Raw genomic sequence first — 20030 nt, 5'->3', positions numbered from 1 at the left:
TCGTACCCACTCCTTACATTCCTGTTCCCATGGCATGTGGAAGGTGTAAAACAATAGGACACACATAAAGTATATACGATTGTAACATTTTTAGGTACAGCTGAAATCTTCTCCTGGTGCAAGGGTGACTTTCCCAGGCGCATCTCAGCTTCAGAAGCCAGCTGGCTTGGTTTTGCTTCTGCGCGGTTCGAGTTTTCCCTCATCACGTGATTAGGGTGACATGGGTTTCAAAGATGGAGCGGCTCCCCACTCCCAGGCCCACAGATACGCGGTACATGAAAAGTAAGCGAAAACAAATTAGAAACACAGAAAAAATGAATACACTGTACACCATGAATAGCTACACTACATCCCTTACTTTATAATATCTATAGCATTAGGTTTTTAGGCAGAAATAGACAGCTAGGCAAAAGCAGCAGTAGCAAGCGGAGAGCATGTTAAAGACAAAGCGGCCATATTAGCAGTAATGCGCATGAGCGAAAAATCCCTCCATAACTGCGAGTGCGTCACATCACATGGGTATGACCGACGCATGCGCAGACTAGGTTTCTGCGAAGCAGCGATTCTTTAGTATGCAAGCCTCATTAGGATTAATAGACACATAGGCAAGCATCTCTGGGACACCCGCGTGTAGTGTGAAAGTGCAATATTAATGACAAACACGTTGATTAATGACATTATAGATTAGGCGAGGTTCTTGAATGTGAGCAAGTCGCTTTACGTGCGAATCCTTGCTCCATCAGATGCACATAATATTTTCTGTTAATTCTATTGAAAAGTAATCCCAATGAATAGTAAACTTGATGAAATACATATATCAGAACATCAAATCTTGACTAGGATCCCAAAAACTATTTTTTTAAATTTTTGTTTTTATTTTGGGACAAATAGAGCAGCAATATACAGTACGATCACATACAGAATACACACGGTGCATACTTCAAGTTGCTGACGTGGGGCAACCAAGATGCTAAAAGCGCTGGATATCTCTGTTAAGGTGAACAAGTAACAGTGATTCAATGATCAAAGAAATACCTAACCATTAAAAACTTGGCAGAAATTGTCAGAGCAGTAGCTCTATTACATCCTTTAGCAACCGGTACCGACATAGTCCTAGATCTATGTCCATCCCATCTCCCCCTCTGAATGGATCCATAATGTACTCGGTAACAAGGTACCAAGGCCTTCCCTCAATGAACCTCCCGTAGTATGTAGCTGGGTGGTGTTACAGGCCACAGAGGTGACCACCGTCAAAGTACAACTATAAACCTCTTCCCCTTCTGAGACCAGTCAGGCGCCCACACCTAACCGCCCAGGTCATCTGGTGGCGTCCGGTAGGGGCGCCCGTCAGTGCCCACAGCCCATGTGTCAGGGGTCCCAGTCTGTGAGAGAGTGTTGCAACCCCACCCGCCGGCTGAGAGTCTGCAAATTCTCTAGCAGCATTCTCGATGTCTCTAGGTCTCAGGCGGCCTTCCCGTCTGTGCAAGCTATCTGCAGAGGTCGCTACTCCACTTTCACGCCTTTCTCCTGTCCATTTGGGCAGTCCAGGGGCGCGGGCTGCGTCCAATGAATCGCAATGCGGTGCCTAGCCAGCACCAGCGCCAAGTTCGAAGTTTATATTGAATTCTGGTCATTACCTTGGGGACCATGCTTGATTGTTACCTCGATCTGAAGGCCAGTAGTCTCTCAAAGTATTTCCAACACTCCCAACCTGTAGGGCTGGAGCAGAGGGCAGTGCCCTGTCATATGGGTAAACGTCGCCAGCTCGACTCCACAACGGGGCACCCCGGGGAGGGCATTGTGTTGAACCGTGCTAATCTGAAGGGGGTCAAGTATGTGCGGTGTAGTTAATGAAATTGTATGAGTTTGAAACAAGCATTGCTGGCCACTTCCTGGAACTGTGCGAATGCTCACTTCCATTCACTGTCAGGGAGGGGTATCGGCAGCTCTGTTGACCACCTACGATCAACTTTAAGTGCTCTGTATAGACGAGAAATAAAGCCACTGAAGGTGCCTGGGCCGAGAATCGGCAACAAGGTGTTGGACTCCATAGGCTCCTCGGGGAAGGAGCTCACGTGCTGTGCCAAGAGATTTTTCATATTGCAAAAAGTGGACCTGGAAACTTTGGATCGGCAAACGAGACAAAGATTCCATCAATGAGTCACCCCCCTCGAACCACTCTGTCAAGTACATCATGATTTAATGATTTGATTTATCCATTTATAAAGCGCGCGATTGCCCGAAGGCGTCTTGGCGCATCACAGATCGTATATAGCAAAAACTACATAAATATTGCAATGGCAGCGTTCATGCATATAGCATTTTCTGCAGCATCAGCGTGACTGCTCGTTCTGAGAACCCCGCGACCTGGCGAACTACAAAGGAATAATCCAGAGGGGTCCGAGATCCCATCATGAGACACTCCGGTAGACTGTTCTCTTGTTCCCAGCCCGCCAAGAGGTCCTTCTCTACATTAGAGTCTTCTGCACACCATAGCGCGCATGTTAAAGAAGAGCAGCAAGATAATAAAGATGTAGGTCTGGAAGGCCCAATCCCCCCTTTCCTATCTAACTTCAGAATCTCTAATTTTACACTGCACCGGGGTAGGATACAAACGATCCTTGTTTGGCGAAACCGACACTACATTCTTAGTGTCTGCCTCCTCCAGCACTGGTTGCCACATGCTCTCAACTCCAGTTGGGCTGAGTTAGACCTACTAGTGCCACTTTTTAGGGTGCTGTACAGGTGGTCACACATTCACCTCAATGGGGTCATGACCACTACCAAAAAGTGTAGGTAGATCAATTCATTATTGGTCCTGAGAAATTGCCATCACTTGATTTAAGGCAAGAAACATGTCGACCTATTTCAACAGCACACATCCCCACACACCTTAAAGTAGGAGGGTGCGTCTTTTGTTTTTAACCAGGGCAGTGGCCACATCTCATTAGAATTGTTCTGAGTGGACCACTGTTCCCTGTTTTAGCCCACGCAACACCTTATCACCTACACTCACATTTACACTAAGGGCCCTCATACGCACTGCACCCAACGGCTTGAAGAAAGATCTCCGCAAAGTAGGCCCCGTAAAGGGCGCCTGATCGGTTATTGCACAGCCGACCCGAGTAGGAGCAGGCCCGATGATGAAGCAAGACACCCGCTCGTTGGGTGTGTGAGGGTCATTTTCTGCAAAGGAGGAATCCCTTTCTCCTGTTCTTACATTCCTTTGCACATCAGGGTACATCTTCCCCCCTGTTTAATCTGACCTCCGCCTGCTTTTTTCGTTAGGAACTTCATACTGTGTTTGTTATATTAGTCTTTGGGCATGTATGTTGGACCTTAAAAAGCCCTTCGCTCCCCCTCATTGCTAAACTGAACATTATGTGCAAGGTCGAACAACAATGACCCTTGTTATTTTGTTCTGGCCAGACCTTAGACCTTAGAGAAAACCTACTGATGCAGCTGTTGTTTGGAGAACGTACTTTGCTTCTTAGTGGGGTACACAAATTAGGTAAGACACACTTGGAGAGGGAACTTTCCAGGGAGAAGAGTGAAACAGCACCTGTGATCTAGATCTACCATCTACAGGCTGATGTATGGGGTCTGCTGACAAAGCCCAGAGATCTTCTAATATATAATAATACTGCTTTTTTGCAAGGGGCGGGAGGGTAGGCTCCACCGTTAGACAAGTTAGTTAAAATAAATATTTTAATCTATTTCGTGACTCTGTCAGATCTTATTGTGGATGTACAAGAGTGCGAGCTAAAGTGTGTGTCTTGTTCTGGTGTGTAATCAATTGCTTCTCTGGACAGCAAGTGAGACACTATAGCTAGTAGGACAGCAAGTGAGACACTAAAGCTAGGCGATCTTGGGCTCATTGGTACTAAGGTGGTGAGATGACTCTGTCCCCATACTCCAAGGTCCTATAATCCTGCGCATAGTTCTGTTTTTGTGCTGAATCCCTCCAACACTAGCTGGCAGCCCCATAGCGTGTGTGATGGTCTGAACGTGGGGGCGAAAACCCCATCTCAACTTCTTGGCAGTGCAAGCCGGACTCCACCCGAACTCTGGAATCGCCTCAGACATTGGCTCACGCGGGGCCAGGGATCAGGAACGCCAGTAGGCCGCTGTCGGGCAGACCAGCTGCTGCAGCAAAGATCGGCCTTTGTCTACGCCCGGATGTACCGAAGTGACTCCGGTTCGTCTCCGGAACTCAAGGGGTAATTGTCGGGTCGAAACAAGCAGTAGGGGTAGGATAAATGTAGCCGATCATGCGGGACGTCGCAGAGCTCCTTAAGGTGCGGCCGCCGCGGCCGCCATCTTGGCCACGCCCAGAACCCAAAATTACTTGATGTACTTTTATGAAACCTGGGTACAATTCATAAAATGGTCACAAATATTATTTAATGTTGAATTATCTGGAATGCTTTTAAGTTTTAAAAAAAGCAACACCAAAGCTGCAAACTTTACAGTGTAGGAAACGGAGATCCATGTGTTTAGTAGGAATCTTCATGTATGCATGCTCCTGACATTAGAACATGGAGTGCAGTTTAATAGATGGGAAAGAAGCCTTACGCTTGCAGGCACTGCTTGGCAATTCGGGAAGCTCTTTTTTCAAAAGTTATGTGCTAATGCATGTAGGCCCCATAGTTCTGGCGCTCCTCTTTTGTTTCTGTCAGGCTTGTATTACCCAGGCAAGGCAATGTGAAGAGATGCAGATTTCCTCCCCACCCCTTCCTTTCGCTAAGCACTGTTAATGACTTTGTTGTGTGGGGGAGGCCTGTTGAGCCTCCTGCTACCCAGCACAGTAATTATCTTGGCCCAGTAAGGGGAACACAGGCCTAGAATCTGATTATGGCTGAGCCAGGGAAATATGATAATTCTTGGAGCGCCATAGGGAGTATAGTTATCACAAAAGAGACAGTGGATATGCACCTGGTGTGCACGAATAAAAATCATTTTTAAACACAAATTTGATTGATTTTGATTACATACATTGCAGTATACTGTTACAATATTTTACGTCTCCTGGTGTGCATGTAAACCGTAACATATATATTGCACTGATATTTGTAGGCCTAAGTGTGGCAAAACTGTGCGACGGCACACACTTTTACCTTAAGGTATAATGCAGTGCAGAAACAGCCTTTCGGTAAGTAGCACGTACCTACACTATCAATGCCTGCTCACATTATAAGACCTATACCAGATCAGTACCAATCCCTGAAGGGTCGTTTTCTGTGACAGGCTACCTGTTTGCAGATACTGGGCTGAGAGTTACAAGAGTCTCATATGCTCGTTCAACATATGTGTGTGCATACGTGTCTCATTGTTAGCATCTCAGGGGAGCAATCTTTTACTTCCAGTTGACTGTCATTCTCTGAGGTTGAGATTTGGATTAGTGGCTCAGTTGCTTATCATCCATCTTGGAAACATGTGTCTTAATCCCAACTTCATCAAAATTGTCTGTTTCTGTGAAAATAATTTTTATCTCTGATTGGCTTAGACTTTAAATATGTGTAATGTTATATACATTTACATTACTAAAATCTTTCCTAATACTGTTATATGTGCTGAAACTCATTTTTGAAATGCCGCTGCAGCATTAGATGACCTTGGAGATAGGCTTGCTTCATATGAAATATTTGTAAAAAAGTTATAAAATCAAGTAAATACTCATATGTTTGCTGGCTGGAAAACGTAAAGTGGTTTTGACACCTCCCTGGAGTTAATCTTTCTCAGTGCTGATCCCCCAGAGAAATCTTAATCCTTCTCTGCTCTTAATGGGAGGGTCTGGTAGGTTGTTGGTGGACACTTTGGACATTCCTCTATTGACCTCAGGTGTGCCCACAAACTGCGTGAAGATCCATCAGATGCGGGGCCATTAGCAGAATCTTGACTTTGAGCATAGGCCAAGTTTATGAGAAAAATAATCCACTGTTTCAATAAATAAGCAGGCAGCCAAGCTGGATTTCTCTTTGAGATTTTGCTTTCAGCGACAGGGCCTGCAATTTAAGAATACATCCTTGGAAGCAACACCGTTGAAGTCCTTACTTTCATCAAAAAGAGTTGAGAATAGGTTGAAAAAAGTAAACCGTATTTTGTTACTTTTAGCATCCCTTGAATAAATTGTCTTTAACGTGATGAGGAATATGCAGGATAAAAGTATCCTTCAGAAGGATTGAGACTGGATCGAGAGTTTGGACCTTAAACGCCTCATTTAGAGTTTAGAGTAACTGAAAAGGCTCCAGTTTATGTTTCCATGATGCAGGAATGGAAATGCCATTATTTGATTCTCGTCTTTATATTTGCATTTCCTCCAGAAATTAAAGGATTTTTATCTACTCGAACCTACCTTAAAGCCCTGAATACAAGTCAGGCGTATATCATATGGAATTCTGCTCCATCTAGCCCAGTTTTCCCAGGTGTGGCGAATAATGGGCCTGGATTTAGTGAATAGTAATTCCAGCTGGTAAAACTGCACGAGACTTAGATTGCAGCAAACCTCCCAGCACAGCCGACTCCACCCTGGCCCTGTAGGGACTCCACCAGGTAGGTGGTACATCTGAGCATTAAACTCCTCTGAATAGGGAATTCCATATCGTAATTCCACATATGCACATTTATTTCCAGTTCCAGTGGGCCTAGGTCATAATACCTTGAGTTTCAAGTGGAGATTCCAGACTGCTGGAAATCTCCACATGGAATTCTGCCTAATTTATAATCTGGGACTAAATCAGGCTCCAAGTTAGTTACCTTTCTAAACATTTGCCAATGTATGCAGATTCATCACCAGACCCCTGTTTTGTTGCTTAGCCTCTGTCGACCTTGAAAATTAGCCTGAATCTTTATGATTACAAGCTACTGCTTTCAGGAGTCATGATGCTGTTGTGTCTGTAGGGCCAAAACAGGTGCCAGCATGTACAAACTTTTGGATTGTAAAAATATTCGGGATTTAGTTTGATGCATGACTATATCTGAAAAGATGAGTAATCTGTGGAAAGGTAGAATATTTCTTCAGAAAAAACGTGTTCTCTTAAGTATTGGCCTAATCAAGTTATTTTGCCTTATGTTGGTTTCTTCCTTAGTTTGAAGGCATGCACATGAATGAAACGACACATCAACAGTTGAACAATCTAGACCGAGAAGTAAATCAGCTGCAAGGGGAAGCTGCAAAACCTCCCCCACTACAAGTTGTGGAAACAGCTGTACACATGGAAAACTTTATAACGTAAGTGTTTACAGTCATTGCTTCAATAAAGCATCAATTTTGTGATTTACCGGGTGACCACTCGTGCCCTGCTAACCTGAATTTAGTGGAAATTTAACATTTGCACTGAATAATTGACAGGTTAACAATGTGTTTGAGTATATTACTATTTTTTTGTTTTTCTGTATTGTTCCCCCATGTTAAGATTCTAAAATCCACAACCAGCTCTCATGCCACGGATCTCCCCTTCGTGGAATTCTGTATCACGTGATAAGTGCAACCTCCTCCATTCCCATAGTAAATGCCAGCTTTCCTCTGCCTATCCTAAACACAGGTGAAGCAAGTCAGCATTGTCTGAAGTTTATATTTTGTTAGTTGCTGAAGCTACAATGTTGGTAATAGTCAGCATAATCTCCCCTTTATTTTAACAGAAGCCCTACTATGTTCTTACCTAAACACACTGTAGCAGGTTTTATTTCTGATACCAAGGAATTCAATTAGTACTAGGATTTGTTTCCGATATTTAGGACTTTTTTCTTCACAAAAGTCAGCCATTTTAGATCATCTACACATTCAACTGCAAATTAGTAAGGATTTTGAGCAGTTGCAGTACTGTGTGTTCAATTACATTTCATGTCTCTGTGTACCTGTCCATTTACATTTCTCTGCCATTTCTACCTTCTGCACACCTCCTAGCCACCCTCCTTCACTACAATGCACCCATCAGAGGGATTAGCTTGCTGTTCTTTTCTAGTGTGGTTGACCATTAATGAAGATTCCATTCCGGGAAATACGTTTGTTATAATAGTTCTCAATCACAAATATCTTTATCAAATTCAAGATCAACCCTCCTCCTTTCCTGGTAAAGCCAAGATAATGCAAATGGAATTATTTATTAAGGTCCATTCTGTGTTTTTGTTGTCAAAATGTGTTGATTGTTTACTGAAAGTGCAATGCATTCTTGAGGCCTCAAGAGTCTACCTGCTTACATGTAAGCAAGTTTTAGTATCCTCTATCCTCTTCAATATGTCATTGCCTACCTAATTACTAAAAGAGTCAAGGTGTTTAACCTGCAGGCTTCATTTAGACCCAGTGTACTAAGTGGATGTTTATCTCCTGTGAGAAGGAACTCGGGTATTGACCAAATGTAAACAAACAATAGTTTGTTGTCTGTGTCTGTGATGCACACGGCACACTTGTGGGTGTTCCTTTAAATGAAGAAAGGGCAGCTGGTAAACCTAACCTGTGAGCAAGGAGCGTGAAGCTCTGAAATGCGTTAAGATTTGTGATGTGAGTGAATAAACAGGCTTTCACGTTTGAGCTGCGGCACTGGTCAGTTCGGCGCTGATTTCACAATGATTGGGCCGAACCTACAGGATTTGAGATGTATATATATATTTGCAGCACTCCAGAACAATTTGCTACATGTAGTAAGTTGAGTTTAGATCGCATGAGACATAGAGGATACACTGAAGACATCCTTAACAGAGCCATACTTAAGACTAATGAGAGACCCAGATCTGCCTTGTTACCTAATACCATTGAACATGATACACACACAACAGAAGAGAATAATTCACCTAGATTAATTACCACGTACAGCAGACAGGAACGCAAGATACGGAGCATCTTGAACAAAAATTGGCCCATAGTATTAACTGATCCAATTCTGAAAACCACTTTACCTGAACATCTCAGTGTAACATTTAGAAAAGCTAAAAATATGGCTACTCTTTTATCTAAAGAGACCTCCACTGAGACTCAAAACATCCAAACCTGGTTACCAACTATAAATGGTTTTCGAAAATGCGCGACATGTCGGGCATGTAACTTTGGAGCCAATACTACCAAATACAGGACCCCTTTTAAAATCAAAGAACAATCTATTAGGGGCAAATATGACTGCCGTACAGAATATGCTGTATACGTTCTCACCTGCACATGTGGTTTGAGATACGTAGGCAGCACCAAGAATCCAGTATATATGCGAATCCTACAGCACATTCGCGCAATTATCAATTGTGACCCGGCCTACCCGGTAGCCAGACATTTTAAGCTCAGTCACAATAAAGACGTTAATTGTCTTTCTTATTTTGTGATTGACATGGCACCGGCACAAAAAAGATGCGGAGACAGAGACAAAGCATTAAGACAACTTGAGACAAGATATATACTTAATCTCAACAGTAAACACCCTTACGGTCTTAATGACAGAGAGGACATGCACACCTTTCTATAACACACTCTACTTGTCTCATAATCATATCCAATTTTTTGCCCTATGTCATAATGATAGCTTGTAAATCCTGATAGCAATATTTGTAACTGACTTGTAAAACTGTTTTATTATGAAGTTTACTATTATCTTCACCTTTTCTGCATTCGATTTCAACTCTTTCTAAATCACTTTTTAACACTAATTTGCACTACATCACGCAGCACTTTAAACGTCAATGGGTATTTGCAAAATATGGATAATTGACAAAATAGTTGGCCTTTCCCGGGAGCGGGACTGATCATTAATCTAGAAGAATTATCCAAGCATTAGCGCTTTATTTGTTTGTGACAGCGACAGCACATATAACATGGAGTGCAAGATCTAGTATAGATCTTAGCGAGGCAGCTCTACTATGCACTATGGAATATGCATTTATGCAAGGAAACCATTTACTGCATCAGTTTATAGCGTTATTTGCACATTTATTTTAGCATAATTTTTACACATGCAATATAAAATCATTCGATGGCTTTTATATATGGTCTTTTATATAACAGTTTTTAGCATATTTATATGTTATTTATTATGTGTATATGACAAGCTATATTAGGTTTTATTTAATTCAATGCTGCTAGCCAAATTTGCACAGTCTTACGCATTTAAGCGGAAATAAGGTACAGATGTTATTGTAAAACACAATTAATAATGTGATTTAAAATGTGCTTGAATTTATCTTTCATGTCACTGAACAGGAGTGCTACAAACCCAGTGAACATCAAACACTTTATATTTTCAGTATGTTTTCACTGTTTATCACTAGGTCACGTGGTGTAACCACGAAAAAAAGAGTGTGTGCATTATTTAAAGTGACCATTACTGCATGTCCGCTATGTGATCAAGGGCAGTCCTTGCCCGAAACGCGTCGTGCCTATCTTAACCTGTTATGGATAATAAACCTCTGCTGTAACACTCGAAGAGCTGTGTGGTGGTCCGTGTTTTTCTGTGGTCATAACCATTTCAAGCAGAGATTGACATATATATATATATATATATATATATATATTTTGACCCTTTTCTCCACCGTCTTCTTGCTCTTTTATGATAGCCGACATATATATATATATATATATATATATATGTGTTGGCGATCATAAAAGAGCAAGAAGACGGTGGAGAAAAGGGTCAAAAACAACTATCAATGACACCAGATGTCAAAGGAAAGGAAAAAACACCCAAAAACTGAGGGTGACAGTTTTTTTTCTTTTGGGTTTTGACCATGTGGCTCAGACAATGTTTTGAGGGGGAGTGGTAATTTTCGCCAGTGCTCCTGCAAGTTCATGAAGGAATGGAAAATACCCTTGATTTGGTCTGTCTCAACTGTCATTACTAATTTTCCCAGTAGGACAAAAGCATAAAGTTTGTAATTTGTTTCTGCACAAAGACCATAAGCCTGAGGGAGTGCAAAGGTGTACCTTCCCACAAGGTTTTGTGACGGAACCAGTCATGCTTTTCCCATGCATGACTTTACACCGCAGTCAGTACTCGACTGCACCGTTACCACACGTTCCTTTACCGTGCAAGACATTACTACAACTTGCCTTAGAGGTGCACTGGACTTTGGAATAGTATAAATTACTATTCTAACTCCAGCCAGTGTACCTGTGGGGAAGGTTTTGGACTTTGAAATCAAATTCCAGTCCAACAATGCGTCCCCTAAAGCAAGTCGTTGTAACGACTTGCGTGGTAATGTCGCGGTTTGGGTAGTGACTGCAGTGTAAAGGCACATTGTGGTATTGACTACTTTGTCAAGGATGTTTCCCTTCCCACAACCCTCATAGTTAGGGAAAGATATGCCTTAATTCAGTCCAAACAGATGATGAGGATATCTTTGAGGAAATGCTGGAGGGTGAGGGAGAAGAGGGTTATAATGCTTAAGATATGCCAAAAAAAAACCTATGCTCACAGGTTTGCAGTGGGCTAGAGCCAAAGGTTTCAGACTTAAAAAACCCAAAACAATCCTCAACAATTAGTAGTGGAAGGAAAAATAATAATATAGGAACCCTATGGGTCAAAATCAAAAGGTCTTCATACTCTGACTGAATTCTGAAAGGGTACTAGAAGCAGATAAAGGAAGTACAGTCATTGTAGGAGGACAGTTTGATCCCAAAAAGAAAGGCTGCTTCCATAGTGGACAAACGCAATCTCAAAGATGAAGTTGTGACTTTATGGCAGAAGGAAAGGCAATGCAACAATTCTCTCATGTTTATTTAGAACCCCCAGCAACCCGAGAACCACAGGAGGAAGAGCAGGAGAATGTTATGGAAAGGAAGAAAAATGTGACCAGACATCTTCAAGTCATCACAAAGTGGAAGGATTTGGACACTGAATTGGCTGAGGAGGGATTCCTCTCGTACTCATAAAGGCCATCACCCCCAGTTTACCCTTTCTCTACAATGCTGTGATTAAAAGGGCAAATGGGGTGCAGCTAGAAGAGGAGCAGGCTGAGGCATGATTCCTGTTGAAAACACAAGGAGATGATTGACGGAGTGCTGAAACTTTTAAGACACTCACCCCCAGTCACAGATCTGGGTTGAACCCATCATCGTTCTTTAGTTCACTTCACCACCCCAGTTCAGGCTCAGCTATATGCAAATAAGTCTTGACCCTGTGACTCATGGGAACAGTCCAGCCCGAACTGCCAAGCCAGGTCTTCCCTGGACCGGAACCAAGCATCCATGGACTGGTTTCGGGGTAACACCCCTCATCAGCCAGGCTAGCTTGAATCTAGTGGCAAAGTGAGGAAGGGACCCACGTTTGGGCATTTCCTGACAACTTAAGGCGAACAAAGCAAACACAAGGAGATGATGGATGGAGCGCTGAAACTTTTCAGATCCTCACCCCCTGTCACAAACTGGGCTGAATCCATCATCGTTCTTTAGCTGACGTCGCCACCCCAGTTCAGACCCAGCTATATGCAAATCACTCTTGACCCTGTGCCTCATGGGACCAGTCCATCCCAAACTGCCAAGCCAGGTCTTCCCGGACCGGAAACAAGCTTTCTGTACAATGTTGTGATTAAAAGGGCAAATGGGGTGCAGCTAGAAGAGAGCAGGCTGAGGCATGATTCCTTCTGGACACTCTTCCGACACCACAGAAGAAAAAACTATTCTTGCCCATAATACTTAAAATCAGTGGTCGAAGAAAAGAGGCTTGTAAGGAACTAGTTCCATCTGTAGCAGTAACACCAAGTGTACTGAAAAAATGTAAGCCCTCTAGCCAAGACCCAATATATATAAAAAAAACACATTCATCCAAACTCCATTATACCGTTCACATCCTGGAAAAAAACCAATGTTCCAGTGCTCACAGGACCCTCTTTGGACAAGGAGTGTAAGAGAAATAATGCTGTAGGAAGGTAGATGGAATGTAGATGGAGATGCTGTGGGTCATTGCTAACTCTAATGCGCTCCTGAACATGAATGGACACCAGCAATGGAAGGAAATGGAAGAACTGATAGAACATCTGCAAAGAAGTTAGGACCATCTCAAATACCTGTCTCAAGTCACCCCTGTTTGCCACGGACACTGCCAGCAGGCAGATGTGCAGACACTCTACCGTAAGATGAAATGCCTAGCTCAGGGTACCAGGCTTCACACAGGAGGTATAAGCCATTTGTGTATGAGAGAGCTTGTTCGTAGTTGTGGTTGATGACTTTATCCAAAAGATGAAAAAAAGAAAACATAATGGCAAGGGCAATGGGTGCCCTGCTGTTCATTGGATCTTTTAAGAGAGGGTATTTTCCTATAAATAGAGCTAGGGGAACAGGATACCAGTTGATTCCACAAAAGCACTCAAGGGGTGAGCGCCCAAAGTCCAAGCACACCATCTGAATCCCTGTTGCAGCCGAGACTGAGGCACTCTTCTTGAGGAAGAGCAAGATGAAAGGGCCAGACCTCAAGATGGTTGGCGGGACACAACAAGAGGCAGACACAGGGAGAGCCGCCAACATCGAACACTTGTATGTGGCAGGCTGGAAAGTTTTCCTTCTGAAATAACAAAAAAATCTCCCCAAACAAGTGGGTGCGGAATATCATAAAATACAGTAATTGTATAGAATTATAATAAATACCACCAAGCATCAAGCCAAAGAAGAGGGGTTTCAGAGGAGAAGTCCTGAGACAGTTAAAACAGGAAATATAGGAAGCCCCACAAAAGGAAGTAATGGTTGAGGTACATGACAAGAAAGTGTAATCCGTATACTTCAACATCCCCGAACAAGATTTGACCTTAAGACCTATAATAAACCAGAGATTTTTGAATAAACTCACCAGGAATCAGAGGTTTAAGATGACTACATTGCAGAAAGTCATTCTATTTCTACCTATCCACAATAAACCTTGAAGATGCCCGTTTCCCCATTCTGATGAGCACCAAGCAGAAGTACCACCCTAGCCTTATGATAAATTACTGACATTGCCAATTCACCATCATCATCAAAATATCTTTATTCGATTGTGAAAAACAATCATAAAAGAACATATAAATATTTTAAAACAAATTAAGGAAATCAATTGCTAATTCACAGTTTTACAATTTTGGATAAGATTAGAACAGAGAGTGCGTACAAAATGCCTTGCAGAAGTAGCAACTCACTTGAAGACAGGAATGCATATTTAACCCTATTTACCCCTTAACTAGACAACCGGCTTGTAAAGGCAAACTCGCAATATCAATGCCAGAACAATATGCAGATAGTGATGGAATCAATGTACAGACTGTGCATCTCTGTGAATATGGAGAAATCCGAGCCACTCCCCCATGAAGTAAAAGGTATTCCTATTAGTAGAGTTGGATCTGTTTACCAGAAAGGCATACTCTGTCCTAAAGAGGGTGCTACCAATGACAGAGTAGGTTTCACTGACAGTGAGAACAATATTAAAAGTGCTGGGTATGATGAGGTCATGCATCCCACTTATCCTACTTGTCAGACTTTAAATGAGACCCATTCAAGTCTGATCAATTACAGATTGCAGTCAATGGTGGACTGATACGATCTGATGGCTGGTATAGCAAATGTGCAGAAGGGATAACAGTAGTGGACAACAAAGAACATCACAGTAGGTAGAGCATTCCAAAAATGACCCACCTCAGTATGTATGTATGTATGTGTGTTCTTATATAGCGCTCGACTTACCCTAGGGAATCTTGGCGCTTGCATTGGGAACTCGTCCTGGCTTTTCCCTGTGAGATAACCCGTACTGGGCATCCCCAAGGTGAAAGCCAGGCATCCCGCCGCGGGGGGGCCGTTGTGGAGATTAAGCAAGCTTAATGCCCAGAGCTGCATAGTGTGAACCCGTGCTTAGATTGGGCACCGAAGCGAGAATGATCGAGTCCGTGGACAATTGGGCTCAAGACCCTGCCGCGTCGGCAATTGAACCCTGGCCCCGGGTCTGACCTCTGCTTCAGGGTATGCCTCCTCTAACCAGTGAGCCACACTTCTCCACTGATGCACCCTAAACAGAATGAAGTGCATACAAGAGCCACTGGAACACACTGGTAGCTGTGATCTCTTAAATGTGTTAGATATCAAAGCCAATCTTCTTAGGTTTGCATACTGTTCACAAACATATAATAGGGAAAGTAGTAAAAATTCAGAAGGACAAGACAATGCCAATGTTCTGCCTGAACAGCAGGTGGTACCAAGTTGTATGTGCTATCCAATCTAGCACACAGCATCTGGAGTTTGGCAAACCATTAAAGGATATCATTGATAGTGATACTCCTACCAGGCCAACAAAACATAGAGGCAGATAGATTAATCAAATATCAGGGTACATCACAATGTAGGAAGTAGATAAAGGAGTGGTACACAAAATATTTACAAAATGCGGAATACTACAGACAACCCTCTTCACAACATATAAACATTCAAAATACTACGTTTTCGCATCCAGGAACATCCATAACCTATCTCAAGAGAATGCCCAGTTCCACTAATACTGCTAGTGATAAACAGACACAAACACAGAAGTATGACAGTCATCCTAGTAGCGCCACATAGGGCCATACATGCATGGTTTACAGGCTTAGAGGAGATTGTAAGGTGATAAAATACTGGTATTTCAAAACCTTTTATTTGTTCAAGTGGGGCATATATGCACTCGGAACCCGCCAGCTTGAGACTAGCGACATGGGTTCTGAGGGCTTGGAATTCAATCATCTAGGTGTACCAGACAGATGTATGGAGGTATTAAGAGACACTAGGAGATCAACTATATGTAGATGTTATGGCCCCAATGGATTAGGGTTTTTAACTTGTGGAATTAAGAAAAATGAACACAAACCCTATCAAGGAACATTATTACAACAAGATGTACAATGAAATTAGTAAATGCAAAACTAAGGTGGACTCTAAATCTTTTAGAGTCAACCTGTCGGTTATATTAGCATACTCCAGAGGCCCTTTTGAAAAAACCTGTTTGTCACACCTGTATTCAAAAGACTTTTAGAGGGAATAAAGAGAATTGTACTCCAAGGTTGAGGCTCACACCCATAATTAAAGAAGGCTTCAACCGAGTCAATGCATAGAGCAAATTCCAAACAATGAAAACAACATTTCTAATTGCAATCACACCTTTGCATAGAGTCAGCGAGTTGCAACCTCTGAGCGCTCAAGAGTAATATTTGCTGATTCACAAGGATAGGATAGTCATGAAGACTAACCCACAGTCCATTCCAAATGTAGCATCATACTTCCACGTAAGTCATTCAATGCAACTATTCATTGATCCTATTTGAAGCACTTCGTCACCAGTTGTTGGCAATACCAGTGCTTTCTTTGATCCTAGAACCAGCTATGGAGTAGTTACTTTTGTTATATGGTTAATACTTTTTCAGTAAAACTGTGCTATTGTTGGACAACATAAACATCAAAACTGTGCGAGACTGGGTCCACACACACCATCATGATATGCTGGCCTAAGTCCTCGCTAGCTTACAGTGCACCATCTGTACCCCTAACCTGGCAAGGTAACAGATTGAATGCGCAACTTCAGAACATGGCAACCCTGCCTCCTCAAGGAAATCGTGTAAACAGAACTAGAACACTTTTGGGGTGGTGACTCATTCATATCGAAAGAGGTCTACAAGAAATATACAACGTGGCATTTCAATATTTATTAAAGCAATAGGATTCTTGTGTAAAATTTGCGCGCTGCAATAATCAATAGAAGGAAGAAAGACAGAGTAATCAGCATCACAAGAATGGTAAAGAAGTTGAACAATTTAACCATTATGCTGTTACATAGAATAAATATGCTTGCATAAACCTATAGTGATATTTATGCTCCTACCTAGCACTCCCTATCTAAGGGTCTCTGGGGTGGGTGAATCTACCAGAATCCCTATAGGGTGATCTAACTCACCGGTTACCTGTGGGTAAGTGTCATCTGGGAGCCCGTCTTGGTGTAGATCTGGGCACCATCCTTCTCAGGAGGTAAACAGGATTCAGCTGGGCTGGAATTCCAGCATAGGCTGACCTCAGAAGTGTCTGCGAAATGCTCCTCTGCCTAAACAGAGGAGTGATGTGGTTTATATAATAAACATCACCCATGTTGCCATGCCGAAGTGCAAGCCGGACTGTCATTATTGATTCTACCCTGACAAAGCTTTTGCCTAGCGAACCATAATAAACAACATCATTTTGCGCAGTGAACTTTTATTTCTCGTACAGAATGTTCAAGGCTCTGATAATATGCCTATAAAGATGTGTACATGCAGGCAACGTTATTTCATGGAACATTATCTATACAGGTAATCAAGCAAAAGTGTATAAAATGTCAAAGTTCAAGAAAAAATGGCAATTTTAAACGTGAACAGATAAAAATGATGGTGTTCCTGCCCGGGCCTAATGTTGACCCCATGATATCCACTCCTTGGACGTGAGGTAATGAAAAAGCTTCCTAAATGGAATGCTAAAAATATAGCTTTTGTATCAAATCTAAAACCATAAAAGCATTGTGCTTCTTTAATACTAAAAGCATATAGAAAGCATATAGAAAGCCAAATTGTATGTTACAAAAGGTAATAGAAAAATTGAGGTAATTTGGATTTTTATAGTCATGAAATGTCCCCTAACGTGTACCCCACCGTCTCCATGTACGAGCTTAAAGTGCATGTAACTTCCCTCCTCGACCAGCTATGAAAACGCAAATACATTTGCGTCTAACGTTAACATGTCCTCTTTCAGATCCACCATGAATGGATTAATAATTCAGTTCCTAAGTATGCCTTGCCAACGTCTTTTCATGGTGCACTTTCACGTTTTCCTAGCCCTGCAGAGCTAGGCCCTGATTTCTGCCATCAAGCCTTTTCTGCTCTCTGCCTCCTGAAATCTGCAACGTGGGATACATCCCTGACCTCTGTCCTACTCCCTGCGTGGCGAGTGGTGCCCGGCCCGGCCTGCTTGCCTGCCAAAGACAGTATTTTGCCTTCGAGTTATCAGTATAGCCGAGCTCAGCTCCTCGAAAACACATTCCAGTCTAACAGAATAGATAAACAATTCCCCGGCTGCAGAGCAAAGGGCCCGGCCTCTCTGTCTCCATGCAAGTAATTTATTGCTCCCGTTACCATGGTAGGCCCATGGCCCCTCGCATTACACGTAGACACGTAGGCACATATGCACGCATTAATAGTCAGTATAGAGTAGCCTCTGCCCAAGAGACCTTTACTTCTAGATAATATAGTTCCCCAAACACGAGATATCAGATATGATTTTGGAACGAGTCGATCTGACATGCCAGACTTCTGTCTCTTTCCTCTAGTGTTAAATGTCAAGTCCCCTGCACCCTCCAGCCTCACGTCAGTCACACGTCATGCTGCTGCGCGCGCATCCTTGCTACAGATTTCTGCTGACACTGCAAGATTCCTCTATGTATCCACCCACTTGTGACACTTTCGTGTGACGTTTCTAGCACACACCCCTGTGTACGCCCTCGTGCACGCCTTTCTGTTACGCACATGTGTTCTTATCTCGTTTCTCTCAGCTGTTACGCCTTCTGTATCCATCACCATTATATGCATTTACTATAAATATTGTACTCTGTCAATAAAGTATTGTCTATCCCTTCCTGATCCTTGATGGTGAAAGGAACATGATACCTGGTTCAAACCATTCCATTTTATGGAATAAACCTTTATAAACTCAGATACCACGGATTCTGCCTCTTATTTCCGAGTGAGTTATTTTATTGAACTTTACCGCATAGAAATTCCGACGGTAAATACTTATTTACCACAAAATGGTAGTAAAAACACTTCATTTCTAAAAGCAATTTTGTAAATAAAAACGTAGCTGAATTAAAAAAAATCTCCAATGCTCGAGACTGCCAGATTGTTTAAACGTGCTGAGGAGTAGACAAAACATTGCTGTTCTCAGCATCTGCAGATGACCGTTCCCTTGACACCCCTCTCGCTGGCTCCATGGAACAAATATGATCCAATCCAACCTCTTCAAATCCACCCTCTTCAACAGCAGCTAAAGGAGTGACGGCTAGTAGCAGAACACAAGCCGGATCCAAGTTACAGGAGCTGAAGCATCCCAAGAAGGCTCATAATATGCATTCTGAATCAACTTCAATCTGTACAGGTGTGTCTTTAGAGGACCTACCAGCAGTGTAATGTTCGTAGATTGGATCAGTTATATCACCAAGCATATATCTTAAGTTTTATTGGGTGTCTGACATTCGTGAGGCTAGTGGCCTATCCTCAGGTTTGTTTTGATCTCCTAGCCTTGCTACTGATGCTAGCTCTGCTTTTGCTGAGCTTCTTCGGAGAGTTGCTGTGGTTCAAGAGCTGGAGCTCGCTTCTGTAGAGGTGGCCATTGATCCCCCTAATTGGGGAGCATCATAAGGGCCAGATGGGAGCTGAGCGTGTGCTCCCCTTCACTTAAGATCTCTTTGATATTCTGTAGGACTCTTGGGCTAAACACATTTCAAAGTCCTCCGTGGACCGGTCAATGGCTCATAGGCACTGTCCTGCCACTGGAGACCTGGTTTGCTTCTTACGGCCACCTACTTTGCGCAACTTAGTGGTTCAGGCGGCTACAGCCTCCCCTGACATTGGCGCTTTGCGTGCTGTCCCTCCAGACAGTCAGCCTAAAAGTCTAGATGCTCTTGGTGGATATATCTTTTCTGCCAGCAGGTCTGCTTTGCGGTCCCTTAATACCCCTTGTATTCTGGGCCGCTTTGCTCACAAGTTGTGGGATTCAGTCTTGCCCTGTTCCCCTCCAACCCTGATGATGCCGGGCACACACCTACTCAGCTGCTCCAGGATGGCCGCCAGGTGGCCTAATTATCTTATTCACTGCAGCATGGATCTCACAGACAATCTGTTGGGCGAGCCATGGCTCTTCCGGTAGCTCTTCGCCGGTATACCTGGCTACGCACCTCAGATTTTTCAGAGGCTGATGGACATGCCTTTTGATGGTCAACATCTTTTTGGCATTCAAGCTGACGCCCCTTTACACCATCTTCGGGATAGTCGAGGGTGAGCTTAATCTTAAACCCTGCTTGCTATTACTGTTCTTTCCTCGTTTTTCCCTG

General features: G+C 42.9%; 1 protein-coding gene across 1 annotated transcript in view; it reads left to right on the top strand.

The window, feature by feature from the left end:
• EPG5 (ectopic P-granules 5 autophagy tethering factor) overlaps positions 1-20030 on the top strand; it is a 682187-nt gene that overhangs the window by 402971 nt on the left and 259186 nt on the right. The window contains exon 28 of the mRNA XM_086960335.1: positions 7089-7231. Coding sequence (XP_086816461.1) covers positions 7089-7231 — 143 coding nt within the window. The remainder of the gene's footprint in view (positions 1-7088; positions 7232-20030) is intronic.

The sequence above is a fragment of the Lissotriton vulgaris genome, chromosome 3_1, assembly GCF_964263255.1.
Source record: "Lissotriton vulgaris chromosome 3_1, aLisVul1.2, whole genome shotgun sequence".
Taxonomy (NCBI): Eukaryota; Metazoa; Chordata; class Amphibia; order Caudata; family Salamandridae; genus Lissotriton; species Lissotriton vulgaris.
Note: the sequence above shows the minus strand (reverse complement) of the source record. Positions and strands in the feature narration are given on the sequence as shown.